Source organism: Ursus americanus, chromosome 8 (genome assembly GCF_024610735.1).
Source record: "Ursus americanus isolate L20-20 chromosome 8, mUrsAme1.1.p, whole genome shotgun sequence".
Lineage (NCBI taxonomy): Eukaryota > Metazoa > Chordata > Mammalia > Carnivora > Ursidae > Ursus > Ursus americanus.
The window spans coordinates 76,949,843-76,967,677 of record NC_142134.1 but is presented as its reverse complement, the minus strand read 5'-3'; the positions used below and the strand labels follow the sequence as shown (position 1 = coordinate 76,967,677).

The following is a 17,835-nucleotide window of genomic DNA, read 5'->3' as shown; positions in this document are numbered from 1 at the left end:
TCTCGTCTCCAGGGCTGGGAGAGCATAAACTCCTGTTGTTTCCTTGTTTGGGCAGCCCCAGGAGGCTGACACACTGCCTTATCTCCAAAATACTTGTCACCACTTAGACCACCCAAGCCGGTGCAGCCACCAGCCCCCTCGTGGCGCCATGGCTCAGCTAGCTTACCAAGGAGTTGCGTGCTGGCAGTGGCTGGACATCAACGCTGACCCTTAGTGTCCGTGCATTTTGTGGCCGCCTGTCACCCTTCAGCTGCCCAGCATCAGGGGCCTCCTTCCCATCTGGGGGAGCTTCCTGCCCCACGGTCCTGGTAGGACACGCAGTCCACTCCTCACTACGCGGGTCCACGGCGCCAGACGCCTGCTCTCCCAGCATCCCCTGCAGCTAGCGAGCGGCCAGGTGACTCAGGCTCAGCCAATCAGAGGCTCGGACTCTGCGGGAGGCGGGGCTGGGACTCCTCCCACAGTGGAGGGAGCGCTGGCCCGATCGGGCCCGACTGTGTTTGCTGGCGGCTGCAGTGGGGGAGCCACGGTGTCCTGTGCCAGGCGAGCCCCAGCCGGCAGTGACCGCTCCTGGGCATGAGGTGGGGCGTCACCCAGGCTGGAGAGCTTCGGAGCCCGGCTCACCAGCCCTGCCAGCAATCCTGCTCGCTGCTCGCTATTTTGTCAACAACTCTTTTAGCTTCAATCAGACAAAATTGCTGTTGTTTCCAACTGCTGAAACTCTACCAAAACACGGAAATTATCCTAGTTCAGCCTCACGACAACCCTGGTGGCAGAAAGCCTCATTGACAGATGAGGGAGCGGAGAGCTGTCAACTTGCCCAAGGTCACGGTCACGTGGCTAACAGGTGGCGGAGGGGAGGGTTGTGTGAGCTCAGCCTCACTTCTGAGCACTAAAGGGCAACTCCTCTTTCCGGGCTCTGAACTTCACACTCAAGGTGGCAATGTTAAGCAGCCAAGTACAATGGGGCATTTATTGATATAAAAGTAAGTATCAATTAAGTCTTTGTTATGGTCTAGACACTCTGCTGGGCCCTGAAGTACAAGGGTGACAACCAAGAGGCACAGAACATAGTGGGAGGAAGAGTGTGATGAACTGCTAAGCCGGCAGGGGGGGTGCTGGAGGGGCCTCAGGAAGACAGGGGTATAGGACCCCGAGGGCGACACCGAGCATTCACAGGGTCAAGACCCTCAGAGATGCTAGTGTAAGGAATGAGTACCCAGGACTGGACAGGCACCTCTCCTGCTGCCCAATTAAGCAGGAGCCACCCTCTGCCTCCCCACCCCCCACGCATACAAGGTCATTCTTAGATGTGACCTTGGTCTCTACTGCAATCCCGCACTGATCCAAACAATTACAGCCACCTTGCAAGGAGCCTTGCTAACACCCACTCTAGAGAGCATCTCAGCACTACACCTGCAGCAGTGCCCAGTTTCCTAGAATCGATTTGCAGAAACTGGAAGGATGCTGTTGGGGAGGAAATTTTCTCTTCCTTTCCAGGCATTCGGGAGCCTGCTGAGAAAGGGGGTAGCTTTCATATCACACTCGGAGGTTTTGCTTTGGGCATCCCTGCAGAGATCTCGTAGTTCAGTTTGGGGAAGCCAGAGGATGGATGCAAGGTCCTGCAGAGAGCTGGAGAAGGCGGGAAGACTTGCAGCAAAGCCCATGCCCCCTGCAGAGACACATTTCTCAACCGTCCTGAAAGCTGCTTTCAAAGTGATGGCTTTAATGACTAAATGTTTGTCTTCTCCAGGGACGAATACAGCAAAGACCTGGATGAAAGGCAGCATGAAGGCTTATGTGATAGTAGAAGCCAGGTGATGAAGGTGGTTCTGCTAATTCATTACACAAACATTCATTGAGTTGAGATCTGTGGACCAGATACATATGAACGCTGACTTGTACTGCATAGTACAGGACAGGTGCTTTACTAAGTGTTTGTGCTTTAAATTGAGCTTCTGCTTTGCATCAGTCATCATGTAATGATAAAAATAGGTAACCTACACATATTTACAACATGCCATGCAGTATCCTGAGAACTGGATGCATAGGAACTCATTCCATCCCCTCCACAACCCTATGAGATAGGTCCTGTGTTTTTTGTTACTTATTTATTTATTTATTTATTTATTTATTTATTTATTTATTTGACAGAGAGAGAAACAGCCAGCGAGAGAGGGAACACAAGCAGGGGCAGTGGGAGAGGAAGAAGCAGGCTCCCAGCAGAGCAGGGAGCCTCATGCGGGGCTTGATCCCAGAACCCTGGGATTATGCCCTGAGCCGAAGGCAGACACTTAATGACTGAGCCACTCAGGTGCCCCAGGTCCTGTTTTTTGACTTCTCTTTGGTCAGATGAAGAACCTTAGGGATGCAGCCGTAAGGGGCTTTTCCCAAGGTCACGACATCAACATGTGGGAGGGTCAGGACTCAAACCCAGGTAGTTGGACTCCAGAGCCCATCTCTTAATTACTACTCTATTCCAGCTCAGTATGGAAGACAAAGGCGATCATATCACTACCTCCACTGCACAATGAGAGACTGGATTAGGGGAGAAGAGGGGACATAGGATGAACACTGGTTGACTGCTAAGTACATATCAGACATCTGTACACCTCATCTTGTTTAACCCTTGCAGCCATCCTGTGAAGTTTCATTAAGAGCAGAATACTCTGGAGTTGAGAAATACATCTGAAAGCCATACAAAAGCTAGTGGAATTGCAGAGCCCCCCCCCATCCCCGGCACCCCTGTTCACAACGTCTGGGCTCTCCTCCTCTTCCTGGCCACACTGCCAGGCCACAGTTCTCAGTGCCTTGCATCTGGATGCGGTCATATGGCTACTTCTCACCAAAGGACTATGAGCAGAAGTGACATGTGTCACCTCTACAGAGGGATTAAGAGTTAGTGTGCCTTCTCCTCACTCACTCACTCCCTTTCCTTATAGTCTGAGTATTCACAGCATAACCAGCAGAGACCTCGAAGCCCTAAGGAAAGGTGGAGCCACTCAGCTGAAGGAGCCTGGGTCCCTGAATGACTCCATGAAGCAGAGTGCCTCTGCTCACCTGCTCTCGATGGTGGCATGGACGAGACATGAACTTTCACCGTGTTAGGCCACTGACATTTAGGAGTTGAAGACAATCTGCCTGACTCCAAAGCCCTCACCATGACAATAACTATGCCACGAGTCTTTAAGAAAGAGGGAAGATTTCAGCAGAGTCATAAAGGGTAAGTAGGAGATATGAGCCTTCAGCTAGTTTCCTTTTCTGTTTTGGGAAACTTGTAAGACTCCATTTGAAAAAGTATTCTGCAATAAAATATAGTTTTAAGCTTACTTGCTAGCTAATCTCTAGGCCTGATTTGGGCCATCTCATTCATGGATTCCACATTGCCCTTTTCCATTGGGTCTCTTTCCAAGAGGCCCATTCGTGTCTTTCTCTCTGGCTCTGCACCCCTGCTTCCTAACCACCAGGGGCCCAGGACTCACAGTTATAACAGGGAGTGGAAGCGAGCGCAGTGATGGGCAGGAAGGAAGCTGAGAAAGGCTGTGGACACCAGGCCATGCCGTGCTCACCAGATCAGGGGAGCAAGAAGGGCAGGTGGGAGTGGGCTTGGGTGGGACGGTGTCAACAAGGGAACAGAATCCTCAAAGGCCCAGAGACTGGTCATAACTGGCCTTGACTGTCAGCCAGAGGTGTCTACACATAATCGTGAAGCGGCTGGAGGAACTGAGCGTGGAATCGGGAGTCTGGCGACGCAGTGTGTTTCAGTAAGTTAGACTGGAGGGGGCCGGCCCAGCCCAGAAGAGCCTGCGCCTGGCAAGGGAGGGTGAGTCGCAGAGAATGTTTTCATGAACTCATCCCAGAGTATTTATATTATGGTGATACTGACTTAAGCCTAAGCTGCAAAGACATAAATAAGAGTTTACGTGGTTAAAGCTAAGCAGACGGCACGAAGAGCACTCCTGAGTCCTCTGTGACGTCCAGCCGGTGGCTCCGCCTCTGAGAGCAGGCTTCTGAGTGGTGAAGGGCCCCGGAATCCACTGGATCCGGCTCTGTCACCTCTCTGCTGGGCAACCTTGAGTAAGTGACTTAACCTCTCTGTGCCTCAGATCCCTGATCGGTTAAATCGTTTCCCTCCTTGAAGAGTTCCCCTGAGGGTTTAACACGAGAATGGATACGAAGCACAGAGCTGGGTCTACACGAAGCACACAGTCGGAATCAGAAGTGTGGGTGATGGCTGGTGGTGTTGAGACCATTATTTCTGATCTGTAAAATAAAGGGCCTGGATTTGTTTATTTCTCAGGCCCATGAATGCCATGAATAATTTACCACCAACTCCCCAGCCAACAACTCAGAGGCCACGCTTCTGGCAACAAATTGAAAGCACACAATTCCCGGCCAGGCAGACCAGCTTAGAACATCTCCAAATGACGGCAGGAAATTGCCAGACAACGGGAGGCAAATTACCTTGTAGCCTGCTTTACAATATTAATGTTCCTTACCGATTCACACGGAGCCTGTCATGAATTCACCTGAAAATATTCTCAGGAGGGCTATACAAACACACATAAATAGCACCTTTTGCATTGCATCATCGAGCAGGGCAGTGCCCATAACTCTTTCAGAGATTTGTAAGGACGGTCCACACCACTGAACACACCGGCAGAGTCAGGAAAACGGTATGACGTCCTTACAAAAGTGCCCACCGCCAAAACCAGGCTCCTTGAAATAAGGACCACACGAGGACAAAATTCCCCAAGCCCACAGTGCCGCCTGATGTCACCCAACTAGCAAAGGTCAGGCCTCCTGGGCAGAAAAAGTGAACGTATCTGGCCGGAGGCCGCTCTCCTCTGAAGGGTCTGCAGGCAAGGTCGGCTGTAGGCTGGTGTCGGGAACTTGGATTTCGGGAGGACTCCCACCATCCCCGGAAATCATAAAAATGGCTCACAGAGCCTGGACTATGCAGAGTCTGGTTTCTGCCAAACACCTGCTTTGTTCCTGGGAGTCGGAAGCTGTGTGCGTGTGGAGCAGAGGGTGCCTTGGGGACCAGCCCCTAATAAAAACCCTGACCTCAGTGTCTGGTGAGCTTCCCCAGTGGGCAGCCTTCCACATGTGTGGTCACACTCGTTGCTGGACGACTAATGAAGTGCCTTCACTGGGTGAGGACTCTGGAAGCTTGTTCCTGGCTTCTCCTGGACTTTGTCCGTGCGCCTTTTCCTTTGGCTGATTTGGCTTTGAATCCCTTCCCTGGAGTAAATCCCAGCCCTGAGTGGAGAGGAGTGAGTCCTGGCAGGCTGAGTCCTCCTAATGAATTATCAAGCCCGGGGGTGGTCCTGGGGACCTGACACAGCTCCCAGCCCTAAGGACAGCATCCGGGTCCTGTTCTGACTTGGCTTGGTGTTTAGTCTGCACGTTTGTGGTGGCGTTTTTCTCCCCGCCGTGTGAGTCTCCTGGAGGAGTTCAGCGAACTGACTGGGTGAGAAAGAGGCTTCTGTACTTGAGACGCCGGCGTATATTCTGCTCCCACAGCTGGCTTCCAGAGTGAAAACTGAACCCGAAGAAAGAGGACGCATCCATTGCAAGCCATAGTCAGGCTAGTAAGACTTCCAGAGCTTTCTGGGTTCTCCCGCCAACCACTTTTGCAATGGGAGGGGTGGATCCTTTGAGTTTAATTATGTAGGAAATGAAGAAAGAAAGTTTCATTTTCTATCTGGCCCCAGGCAGAAGCATGAGAGAGTGTGCACTCCCAAATATCTTTCTTATTCAAAGAAAATTAATCCTGGTCCTCTCTCCTGCTAGAACATTCTTTTGAGAGATTGCATAGCTGTGTTTGCAGGGAGTCAGTGCATTCACACGGACACATCTGTCAGCTACTCTGAAATAACACTTCCCACTCCTTCCTGTAGGTCCTCCAGTTGGCTGGAATAAACATGATGAGAGTTTTCATTACTGTTCAAATTGCTTATGGCTTCTAAAAGTCAGTCTTGCAGCATCAGTGGCTCTCAAAGGGCCTCTGATCCAATCCAGGTTCAGGGTGATGGTTTTGAGCACAGGTTCTGGAATAATTTTTTTATAGAAATGGAATAAAACACCCGGGCTGCAGATAGGGCCACTGGAAGGATTACATGAAGGCGTGTAGCCCCTCGCATGATGTCCGGCATGCAGGTGGCCCTCAGGAAATCGCAGTGTCTCTCTCCGATGGGTTGGAAACAGAATGTTTCTAGTTTTACTAGTGGGGTTTGCTCACACCGGTGTTGACACGCCCCTCCAAGTTTTCCGGACCACATGTCTTGCTGGGCTAACCTATCCTCTGTCCCCTCCGTCTGGCTGCAGCAACCACTGTCCCCAGCCCTCGACACAGAGCTTCCACAAACCCTTGATGGGGCCGTGGTCCTTTCTCTATTAGGTTCAACAAAGGCATCTTCCCCAGAGAATCTTTACAAAACAGGAAAAGTCTGAGTCAAAGCGGCAGGCTTCTGAGCTCCAGTCACCTGGGGACCTGAGAGGATGGAGCAGCCCCGGGTGGCACCATGGTCTAGAACACACAGACACCTATAGCCCCAGGCCTGGAAAGTTCCCTCCTCCTGTCAGCCAGCAGCTCTGCCAGCCCCTATTCAATCCCAATCAAACCAAACCAATCAAACGAAACCATGACTCACAACTCCCAGTTTAAACAATGTGACAGTGTCTCACACTAGAGGAAAATCGGGAATCATCGAAGAGATCCACATCAGGTACATGGGACGGCCACATGACGCCGCAGCATACGCTAACCGAGATCCTGCCGATAGGGGATTTTCAAGAACATGGAAAAATGCTTACAATGTAAATATTAAGCCAAAAAAAAATCTAAAACAGCAGATTTGGATGCTCTTTGGAAAACAGTAGATTTAGAAAAAGTCTTAAAAATGGCTTCTGGGCGGGGCTGAGCTTGTGACTCTCTTCTTCAGACAGAGGCTACCACCTGTGAGCGGAGCGGCCTTGGGCCAGCTCCTCAGTCCCCCTCCTTCGGGCCCCGTCGTTGGTGCAGTGGGATTATTATCTCAGTGTCTGGGTTTGAGCTGCTGCACAAATGAGAAATGCAGAAAGCAACTCATAGCAGTATTTTATTACAAAATTATTAAATTTGTGCTGTTTGCTTTTGCTAATAGAAGCCTGTTTGGCTTATAACTACTGAGACAAGGTGGGAGGGGAAAAAGAGAGAGAGAGAAGAAAGAAAAAAAAAACACAAAAGAGAATGACCTTAAGATTTACGAATCAGGGGCACCTGGGTGGCTCAGTTGTTAAGCGTCTTCCTTCGGCTCAGGGCGTGATCCCAGGGTCCTGGGATTGAGCCCCGCATCGGGCTCCCTGCTCAGCGGGAAGCCTGCTTCTTCCTCTCCCACTCCCCCTGCTTGTGTTCCCTCTCTTGCTGTCTCTCTCTCTCTGTCAAGTAAAAAAATAAATAAATAAATAAATCTAAAAAAAAAAAAAAAAGATTTACAAATCAAAGGCAGTCTTGTTCCACGCTGAAATTAACCAGTGATACCCGCTTCATCAAAATTAATTGCCAGTTGTTCCTGTAATGACAAGATGCACAGGTTTCTCCTGTAACCTCAGCTGTCTCCTGCCAAGATGCTGAGCCCCACTGCACCCCCGTCAGCCCGTCCAGCACCCATGTCTTTGACATGATCCATGCTCATCACGCCCTTCCAGGTTCCCCGAGAGCAGGCCTAGGGCCACACGGAGGTGCCCTGCCCCATGTCTCTGCTTCCCTTCCAGTGCCGCGTCTCCCAGAACAGTCACTAAAACAGCAGCACGGGGTGGAATTAATTGAAGGACCAGAACTTGCTTCCGGGTGCTCTGTCTGCTGGTTCACTAGAATCATTCCTCTGACTGGCATCTAATGTTTTTGCAGCTAATTGGGGCAGCTCTGCTCTTGCAGAGAGATGATTTTTTTCTTTATCCCGCTTGTTTACCTGCCCTTAGGGGAGAGGGAAAGGATGAAATATACCATTTCTGCTGGGAACTCATGGGGAGTCAAATTAAGTGTTCTGCTGAAGCCCTTGGCTTAAACACAGGAGCCCCCCCCCATCCACCGGGCTTGCGTTCCAAGACGCCCAGCGGATGCCTGTAATCGCACACAGTACTGAACCCTAGAGCTGTTATGTTTTTTCTTACCATCTACGTACCCATACCTATGATGAAGTTTAACTTCTGTTTCAAGCACGGTAAGAGATTAACAATAACAGTAACGAGGTAGGACAATTATAACAATACACGGTAATTAAAGTTATGTGAATGCAGCCTCGCTCTCTCTCAAAATGCCTTACTGTACTGTACTCGCATTTCTCTTTCTTGTGTCGACGTGAGATGGTAAAAGGCCTGGGTGAGGAGATGAGGTGTGGGGAGCGACAGGGGCACTGTGACGTAGCGTCAGGCCCCTCCTGACCTTCGAAGATATGTCGGGAGGAAGATATCTGCTTCCAGGACATGCTGATCGAGGGCAACTGACAGCACAGAAAGTGGGACCATGGATAGGGGGGGGCTACTGTACTGACACCAGGGGGGTCAAACTCTGTCTCCTGTCCCAAGAGAAGGCCAAACGTCAACAACTCAAATCAATGGAATGGTGAGTAATTAGTTATAAAAGCGAAACCATTCAATCAAGTCCTAATTGACAAGGCGTGGGAGTGGGGTAGTTAAGAGCCCAAAGTTCTCGTTTACGTTCTTCCTTTCTCACTCCTTCTTGCTCTCATTTACTAATTCATTTAACAAACGTCTCTGAGTACTTTTATGTTGAGAACATACATGTGTAAGGACATACATCACATGTATACAGTTGGATAATTAAGAATTTGGCTGGCCTTTGTCCTTGTGCTTGGAAAATAGCCTCTAAATGCTTGGGATTTCCTGAGTGACAGGAGTGTCTTTGTTTTTCGCGGTGGGTCTGATCAGCCCCCACCTGGAAATTTATGCAAATGAGATAACTCAGGTGAGGGCCTGACCCCATCGGAAAGACCAATGAGGCTTGGGGCTTCACGCCAGGTGATATCAGCCCTACCTCCAAGAAGGGAAGGGGGTCTGGGGATTGAGTCAATCAGTCATGCCTACGTAAGGAAACCCTAGTAATGACTCTGGACCCAGAGGCTTGGGTGTGTGTCCGTGGGGGACAGTACTCTGTGCGTCCTGTTACACATCCATCCACTGGGGGGGTCATGCATCCTACCTCTGCAGAGAAAAGACCAGAAGCTTAGTGTTTCAAACCCCCAGACCTCACCCTACATGTCTCCTCTTTGTATCCTTTTGCTATAATAAAACTGTAGTTGTTACAGCTGTCCCGAGCACTGTGCGCTGTTCCAGCAACTTATCAAAACAGAGAGTAGTGAGAACTCCCCAGTTTGCAAGAAGTATGGGACGGCCCTGGGATCGTCGAGCTTACAGCTGGTATCTGACGTGAGGGCAGTCTTTAGAGAACTGTGCTCTTAACTTCGAACTTGGCCTACCTCTGGGAAGTCGGCATCTGAAGTCATCCACAAACCTTTGCACCAGCAGCTCCCCTGCGCACCGGGGAAAGACAACGACCGAGATTATGTGGAATGACACTCAGCCCTGTAGAATCCTGTCTGCTGTGCTTTTGCTATTCCTCCAAGCACTTGCCTGAACTATAGGCCAGGGATGAGCAAATGGGTGCCAGGTGTTCACTCTGCGTCCTTGGAATCTGCCTTTAAGTGTCCCTCCTGCCCACCTTCCCGTCTGTTCTCCCAGCCCCAGCAGTCCCTGTTTGCTTTCTCATTTCCACTGTTAACCATGGTTCCTAGCCAACACACTCATTTAGCTCAACATGGGTCCTTCTTGGCGACTCTCTTAATGTCCACCCCAGTGGTCATCCAGTTCGAGGCTGGCCACGCTCTCAGGCCCCTTGCATGTGCCTGTGGGCTCATCCTGTTGGCCCCCCTCTCCACCAGATGCTCCTGGTTTGGCTGCCCCTGAGCCCCATGCCCTTTGGTTCCACCCTCCTCTTTGTGGGACCTCTTGGGACTAGAGCCTGGGCTCTATAATGTCCATTCAGGCTCAAACCTTGCATTTCTTTAAATACTGCTTCCAGAACCTTCTGTAGGCTCTCAGGACAGTACCCATGAGCAAGAGGAATTTGGACTCATGCTGTGGGTTGACCTCACCCAAGACACAGCAGCTCTGCCTTCCCAAGTATGGGCAACCACCTTGGCTCCCAGCAACAACCCCAGGAACCCAGAAACCCTCATCCTGCCTCTGACACCCCCATTCAGCCTTCAGTGGGCTCTCGGGTGGAAGCCAGACACTGGGCGCTCTCAGGCACCAAGGGGAAATCTCCCACCACAACTCTGGCAGCCCCAGACCATTGTAGCGGTACTAATGAAACAGGCCTCAAGCAAGCAGTGTTCTCCTGCTAAAGGTCAAGGCTTAAAATGGCACAAATCTGAGGCCATTTGCCAGGTTTCAGATGGGCATCTTCAGCCTGCATGCATGACTGCTTGAAAATTTCAGGCATCACGTTACATTTGCTTGGCGTGTAAATTAGCCCTGGATTATGCACAGCCTTTTACAAAGGGATCAGAACAGTTTAGATAGGTAGGTAGATGATAGATAGATGATAGCTAGCTAGCTAGCTAGATAGATAAGACAGATAGGAGACAGATAAGTAGAGAACAAAGAGAAGTGGATGGATGGATGGATGGATGGATGGATGGATGGATGGATGGATAGATGGACAGATACAACAATGCCAATTAGAATTAGTCATTGGAAAGAGAAAAGACAAAGGCCTAGACATGTAGCAATAAATGAACACAAGAAAAAAATATCAAGAAACATAACATCTGCGGGAAAATTCACCACTCACGGGTTAATTGTTCATAGAGGCAGCCAGCTCTCTGAGGTCCTAATGATCCCAGCATCTACAGGAGCCTCACTCCTTTCCTAGAACCTCAAGCACAGAGGTTAGCAAACAATGGCCCAGTTGGCTAAATCTGGCCCTCTGCCTGTTTCGGTGAATAAAGTTTTACTGGAACACAGCCTTGCCCATTCATTTATTTATGGTCTCATGCTGCTTTCACTACAGAGACAGAACTGAGTAGTTGGGACAAAGACCTTGCAGCCTGCTGAGCCAAAAGTCTGCACAAGCTCCAGCAGATCAGCCTGGTGGAGCGGAAAGAAGATAAAGCTTAGAAGGAGACAGACCAGAGTTCACGTCCCCGACTGTGTGAATGGGGCCGAGGCGGCACTGGGATTTTTACGCAAATTTTGGCAATTTGGTTGAGGGTGAGGAAGTCCAGGGGACTTGTCTTGGAACTGCATTTACACATAAAGAACTTTTAAAAAATCTTAAATGTGTACATTTCCTCGTCGCTCAGCAGATATTCATTATAAAGGTTGACTGCATGCCAGACCCTTTGCTAGGGTGAAGACTACGTCTCCACGGGGCTTAAATTCTAAATTAAAGGGAAGGATAGGCAAGAAGCAAATAAATATATCATATCTCGGGCAGGGTGAAATACTACAAAGAGAAATAAATGAGAGTCGGGGCTAGAGAAGGATGGAGAAGTGCCGTTTCGGACGGGCTGGTCGGGGAAGACATCTCTGAGAAGGGGCCATTTGAACAGAGGCCGGAAGTCAGCAAAGGAGAGAACATAGGGCTATGTGGGGAAAAGCATTCTAGCAAAGGGAACGGCAGATGCAGAGGTGCTGAGTACCAAGGTGCATGTGTGTTTGAGGCTCAGCAGTGTGGGCTGCGGGGCGTGTGGATGAGCAGAGGAAGCGAGGGAAATGTGCCAGCAGGGAGGGCACAGTGCTCACAGGCACCAGAGCCCTGGGCGTGTAGGCCGCAGCCTTCTGGGGTGGCTGTTAGGTATGCTGGGTGGTTCTGGAAGGTTGCAAACTCGGGCACATATGCTCTGCCTCGGTTTAGGAAGGATCCCTCTGGGGGTTGAGAATAAATCGTAGGAGCCACTGTGGAAACAGGAAAACAAATCAGAAGACCCCGCAGTGGGCCAAGCTAGATTGTCTTGAAGGGCAGCTGCTGGGGGAGTCAGTCATGGCGATCAACACGCCGCCACAGCACGGAAACTCTGAGGTCTCAGTGGCTGAAGACAGGAAAGACTTCTGTGTAGCTTATCTAAGTGCCAGACGGCTCTCTGCCATCCGGTACCTATGCCATCTGGGGGAAGAAAGAACTGAGGAACCTTCTGGAATGTCTTCCAGGGCTAGGCCTCAGGTGGCTTATATTCACTTCTGCTCATATCTCACTGTCCAAAGCTGGCCAAGGACCCTCATGGATGCATAAGGCACATGGGCGTTCTCTTCCAAATGGGACATGGACACGATGTACATTCATCGAGAGGGACTGTTTTGAGGGGAAACCAATGGGAATTTAGGGAGTGGGAGGGTTAAAGGGCTCCCCAAACTCCCCCAGGAACTTGGATACATTAACCTTCCTCGGCCTCAGTTTTCTCATCTACGAAAGGGGAGTTAGTTAGGGCGCCCTTGCAGGATTGTAACGAGAATGAATTCTGACACCCTGCAAAATGTCCCTAACACGGACAGGCATAGTCAGTGCTCATGGGTGGGAATCGTTTCCATTGTCAGCATTCCAGAAGGTTTCCAATATCTGGGGGGAGAGAAGCAGCGAGCATTTGTGCGGCTGTGGCTGGGCAGCGGCCAGAGCCAAGGTCTGATACCATGTGTGTTATTCAAGTCGTGGAATTCTGCCTTCCCTGGTGGTAAACAGCCATGGCCTGCAGTCCCTCTGAGCTCCCCCTGACCACCACCTGCACCCCAATTGTCCCACCACTGAGGAGACAAAGTGGGTTGGCAGCCCTGTGCCATTGCTAAGCCAGTGTCCCTTCATGTGGGCCAGTGTCCCCATTGGGACTTATTTGCATCAGCGCCCCCCGCGGCAGGCTCTGTCTGCCATCTCTGCGGGCAGACCCCCCCTAACATCTGCATCTCATGCAAGAGAGGATCACTTTCTCCTTTCACAACGCCAGAGCCCTGATGAAGATGGGCTCCCACACAAAATATACCCCTAGGCTTGGGCCCTTCCCGCTCACATTAAGTCACACTCCCTGGGGTCTCTGTCCTCCTCATTCTGGGCTCTTGGACCCTGAGGCTGCCCACTCACTCCTCCCCATGCCCACTGCAAAAGGCAGAGAGTGTCAAGTGATCCCTGGACATGGGCTGAGCTCCTCCACCAGACCTCCTTTGTTCCAATGGCCACTCATCAGGGGTTTGTCACTGGTCCCCTGCAGAAGTGCTTGTGTCCAGGGCCTAGGGTCTCCTGGTTGGGGTGGTTCCCATCCTGGGAGGGCCTCCCAGCCTCAGCCCTGCTCTGGCGGTCAAAGGCTGGGCAGTGCTAGCTTGTGCTCCTGTTCCAGCCCCTGCATCCCTCCTTGGGCTGGCCCTGGCCCCCTTCCCAGCCTCCTCCCCATCCACCCCTGAGAGCCTGCCGTCCAGCACCCCAGCTCGTCACCTTTCCCAGAAAGCCCTGTACTCTCCCTCAAGCTGTGGCTTGGCCCCCTGCCATCCCCAGATAGAATAATGTCCTTCCCTGGCCCTGGGTTCATATCTCTGTGCAGCACATCTTGTTACTGCTGCTGGTTTTGAGGACAAGGACATGTGTCCTTTCACCTAGCCACCCCCGAGACCTAACGACATGACACAGGCAGGGTGAACGCGGTGCCGGGGGATTTACTGCCTACCTTCTCTGCATTTGAGTAGCAACATGATGGAGACATGAAATGTTAGGTAGGACCTGTGGCCCACCTTCGGACAGAACACAAAAGGGGATTCCTGACCCCAAGACCCTATGAGAAGGGGGAGGGGAGGGCTTGGAGGCTGGCCTGGCCAATACGAAAGCAGCCCCTTACTTCTCTTCTGGTTCTCGCTGGTCGGGTGTAGAGCCCCCTCCGAGGAAAGCCCCTGGGAAGTAGGGGTCAAGGGCAGGATTCAGGTACTTGTGGTCCTTAGTGGTGACACCACCCCAATACCATCAGAACTGGTCCCCAAAACTCCAGAGTTGCCATAAGTAAAGCCCACACAGCCATTCAGGTGGCGGGTGTCACAGGTAAACAGCCCACTGGGCTCCTTGTGGGTCCTCTTGGCCTTCCCCATAATCCTCCTTTGCCTTGGTTTACCGGCCCGAGGCTCCCCCATTGCTGGACTTCTAGGGACTGGTGGACAGTGAAGGGGTCAAAAACAGCCTGGGTCTCAGATTCAGATGGATTTGAGTGCGAATCCCAGCTCTGCCACCTCCTAGCTGTGTGACCTTGGGCAAGTTGCTTAAACTCTAAGCCTCTGTTCCCATGACGTGGGTATGAAACGTCAGTAACTAACTGCTATGGACTGAATGGTGATCTCCCCAAATTCATATGTTGAAGCTCTAACCCGCAGCGTGAATGTGTCTGGAGCTGGAGCTTTGGGGAGGTGATCAGGGTCGGATGAAGCCCTAAGGAGGGGGCCTTCATGGTGGGGTTAGTGCCCTTATTAGAAGAGACATCAGAGAGCTTGCTTGCTTCCTGTCTCTGCCACATGGGGGCACAGCGAGAAGGTGGCCATCTGGGAGCCAGGAGGAGGGCTCTCACCAGGAATCAACCGTGCCAGCACCCTTACCGAAGAGCTCCAGCCTCCATACCCACAAGAAATAGATGTCCGTTGTTGGAGCTTCCCAGTCTGTGATGGCTTGTTACGGCAGCCTGAGCAGACGGATACGCTCGTACATCTAGGAGACGTCTACACTGCTGCAGAGACGACGGGCTGGTGACCAAGTCTGTTCCCCCTTGATGGTGGAGAGTAGAGCTTGGGAGGCAGTTAGGGGTGACCCTTCCCAGCCCCCGGTATCTAGGCAGGCTGGGCACTGCATTCAGGGCTCTCTTGGCCCCTCTAAAATGTATATAATGAGCCACGGTCCCCAAAGCCTGAGGACACCAGGCTGAAAATGCCTCACCCTGTCACATTGACTGAACAGCTCCCTGGGCATGCACAAAAGCAAAGCCACAACATTCCAAACAAGGCATCTCATGGTGGGAATCTGGTTGGCACAGAAAAGGACCTGATTAAAAACGTGTTCAACGAACAAGAAACCCTAAGTTTTTATGTAAAACTGGACACTGGCAATGCCCGAAAAGATGAGCCCTGAAGCCAGACTGGCCAGGGTCATACTCTGGCACCCACTTATTGTGGGCCATGGGCAAGCCAAGCCAGTTAACAGTATGCCTCAGTTTTCTCATCTATAAAATGGGATAATGATGAAACACACCTCATAGGGTCGTCATGGGGATGCACGGTGCAAATGCATGGAAAGTGCTTGAAGGAAGGGCTGGCACCTAACATGTGACCTTTTCGTGTGTGTTGTTACTGACGTTGTCATAAAATGTATTATTAATATTATGGAATGGGAAAGTCACCCTGACCATGTGTAGATCTTCAGAAATCTCCTCCTCTACTGAATTAGAAGGACGGTTTATCAAACCTTCTCCACTCAGCTCATCATCTCTCCCATTAAATACCTCCAAGGTCTGGACCCTTCTGTTCTTCCCGCTGACAATGAAGTTGTTTTTTTTCTAAAAGACAAGTCATATCTCCCCTCCCTCATGAACCTGTCATGGCTCCCCAGTGCCCATAGACTAAATCTCAATCTGTGGGTTAAGATTTGAGGTCCTTTGCTCCTGGCTCCCCCCTGCTTTTCCACCTCTTGTTCCATCCCATCCCCCGATCTGCCCTGCCTACCAGCACATCGCACCTCTACTAACTATTCCCAACATGTCAGCATGTCGGCATGGCCAGGCCTTTGGATATGCGTCAGCTCTCTGCCTCCCCCCTGATGCCCATGGAAATCCTACCCACCTCTCATGACTCAGCTCAGACGCCATGTTGCCTTCCCTGATTCCCAACATTAAACACCTGGGAGGCCCTCAGTAAATATTTGTTAAATGAGACTTCTGGTTTCTAGTCCAGCATGTAAAAATCTTGGAAGTTGCTACTCTGCCCTAACAAGGAAAAAGCTGAATGAACTGAAAAATCAACAACTCTCAGATCAATCAGAGAGATGAGGTCATAGGGCAAACCATTTCCCTGAAAATTGAAGAGAGAGACAGGCAGATGCAGAGAATCAGAACGTACCAGAGCAAAAACCCACAGCAGAAACTTCTGCAGGAGGCAGTGCTAGGGTAGGAAAACCCACACTGGGACTGACGAATTGCTGGAGGCCCCATGTGGACGTGGCTCAGAGTTACAAACTCCAGGGGTTTGGAGCCCTGCAAAGCCCCTGCAACATAATTTTGTGAGTTTTACCACCATGAGCTCGACGAGATCCTCCCAGTGAACACCCAAGACAAATCCCCTCACATTTCCAGCAGGGGCGAGGAAAAGAACCATCCTGAAATACAACAAAGCATGCTGTTCTTTGCAAGGCCTACCCCCAGGAGAAGTAATTTTACCCGAGCTTAACCTACCTACTGGAATTTTATCAAAACCTAACCCTACCTGGGTAAAGGGAAATACCCAACTCCAGCTTCCTCTAGCTATCCACAGGGGTCAAAAGAAATACCAGTCTTCAGCCCCCTCCAGCCATTCTATCCCACCTAAGGAGGGAGTGAGCAGGACCTGAGAGGCACTGGTGAAGTTCATGGTCCAGGGTTACCAGCTGACCAAAAGACGGAGACCTTATCATAAGACCGGAGCATGTTTCTTCTCCCTCCATGCCTTATATTACTAAAGCTCTGTTTGCTGCAGTTCCTTTCGCCCAGTACATCATTCCATCTTTCAAAAAAATTACAAGACATACTAAAAGGTAAAAATCAGTTTGAAGAGAGTAAGCAAGCATCAGAGCCAGAGTCAGATACAACAGGAATGTTGGACTTATCAGACCAGGAATTTTTTTAATTGGTTCATATGTTCAAGGCTAAACTGGAAAAGTAGACAGCATGAAAGAACAGATGAACAATGTAAGCACAGAGATGGCTATTCTATGAAAGAACCAAAAAGAAATGGTAGAGATCAAAAACACTGTATCAGAAGGGGCACCTGGGTGGCTCAGTCGGTTAAGCGTCTGACTCTTGGTTTTGCCTCAGGTCATGATCTCAGGGTCATGAGATCAAGCCCTGCATCAGGCTTCACACTCAGTGCAGAGTCTGCTTGTCCCTGCTCCCCCCCTCATAAATAAATAAAATCTTTTAAAAAAAACAAAAAAAACACTATAACAGAAATTAAAAAATGGACCGAAAAACAAAGAGAAAAAAGACTGAAAAAAAAAAAAACAGAACAGAATATGCAAGAACTGTGGGAGAACTATAAAAGGTATAATATACACACGGTGGGAACACCCAGAAGAAGGGGCAGAGGTGGGAAAAGAGGAAATATTTGAGGCAATAATGATGGAGAATTTCCTCAAATTAATGTCAGACACTAAATAAACCACAGATCCAGGAAGCTCAGAAAACACCCAACAGTATAAATGCTAAAAAAAAAAAAACAAACTTAAACTCAGGCATATCATATTCAAACTTAGAAAATTAAAGGAAAAAAAAAAACCTCTCAAAAGAAGCCAGGTGAAAACGTGCCTACAGTGGACAAAAGATAAAAATCACACCCACCTTCTCAGAAACCGTGAAAGGAGAGAGTGAATAAACTGCTCCAGATGCTGAGAGAAAAAACCGACCCACCAACCTAGAATTCTGTCTGCCGCAAAATTACCCTTTGAAAGTGAATGAGAAGTCGAGACTTTTTCCAGAGAAACGCTGAGGGAATTTGTTGCCAGGAGATCTGCCTTAAAAAACATCAAAAGTAGTGTGTCAGGGAGAAGGAACCTGATATTGCTCGGAAACT

The 17,835-nt window shown here is 50.2% G+C and overlaps 1 protein-coding gene across 17 annotated transcripts in view; it reads right to left on the bottom strand.

Moving 5' to 3' along the window:
* Positions 1–17,835, bottom strand: part of SLC2A9 (solute carrier family 2 member 9) — a 286,157-nt gene that overhangs the window by 222,226 nt on the left and 46,096 nt on the right. For 5 of the 17 annotated variants that reach the window (XR_015725597.1, XR_006775167.2, XR_006775166.2 and 2 more), the window contains exon 1: positions 167–397. The exons of 7 other annotated variants lie outside the window; for them this stretch is intronic. Coding sequence is in view for 5 of the 10 variants with exons in the window: in XM_087864276.1 (XP_087720402.1) it covers positions 167–373 (207 nt within the window). In the remaining 5 variants the exon portion in view is untranslated. Of the gene's footprint in view, positions 1–166; positions 400–7,239; positions 7,423–17,835 lie in introns of those variants that run through there. 5 more of the 17 variants (XM_045771364.2, XM_087864275.1, XM_087864277.1 and 2 more) reach the window with 5 other exon arrangements.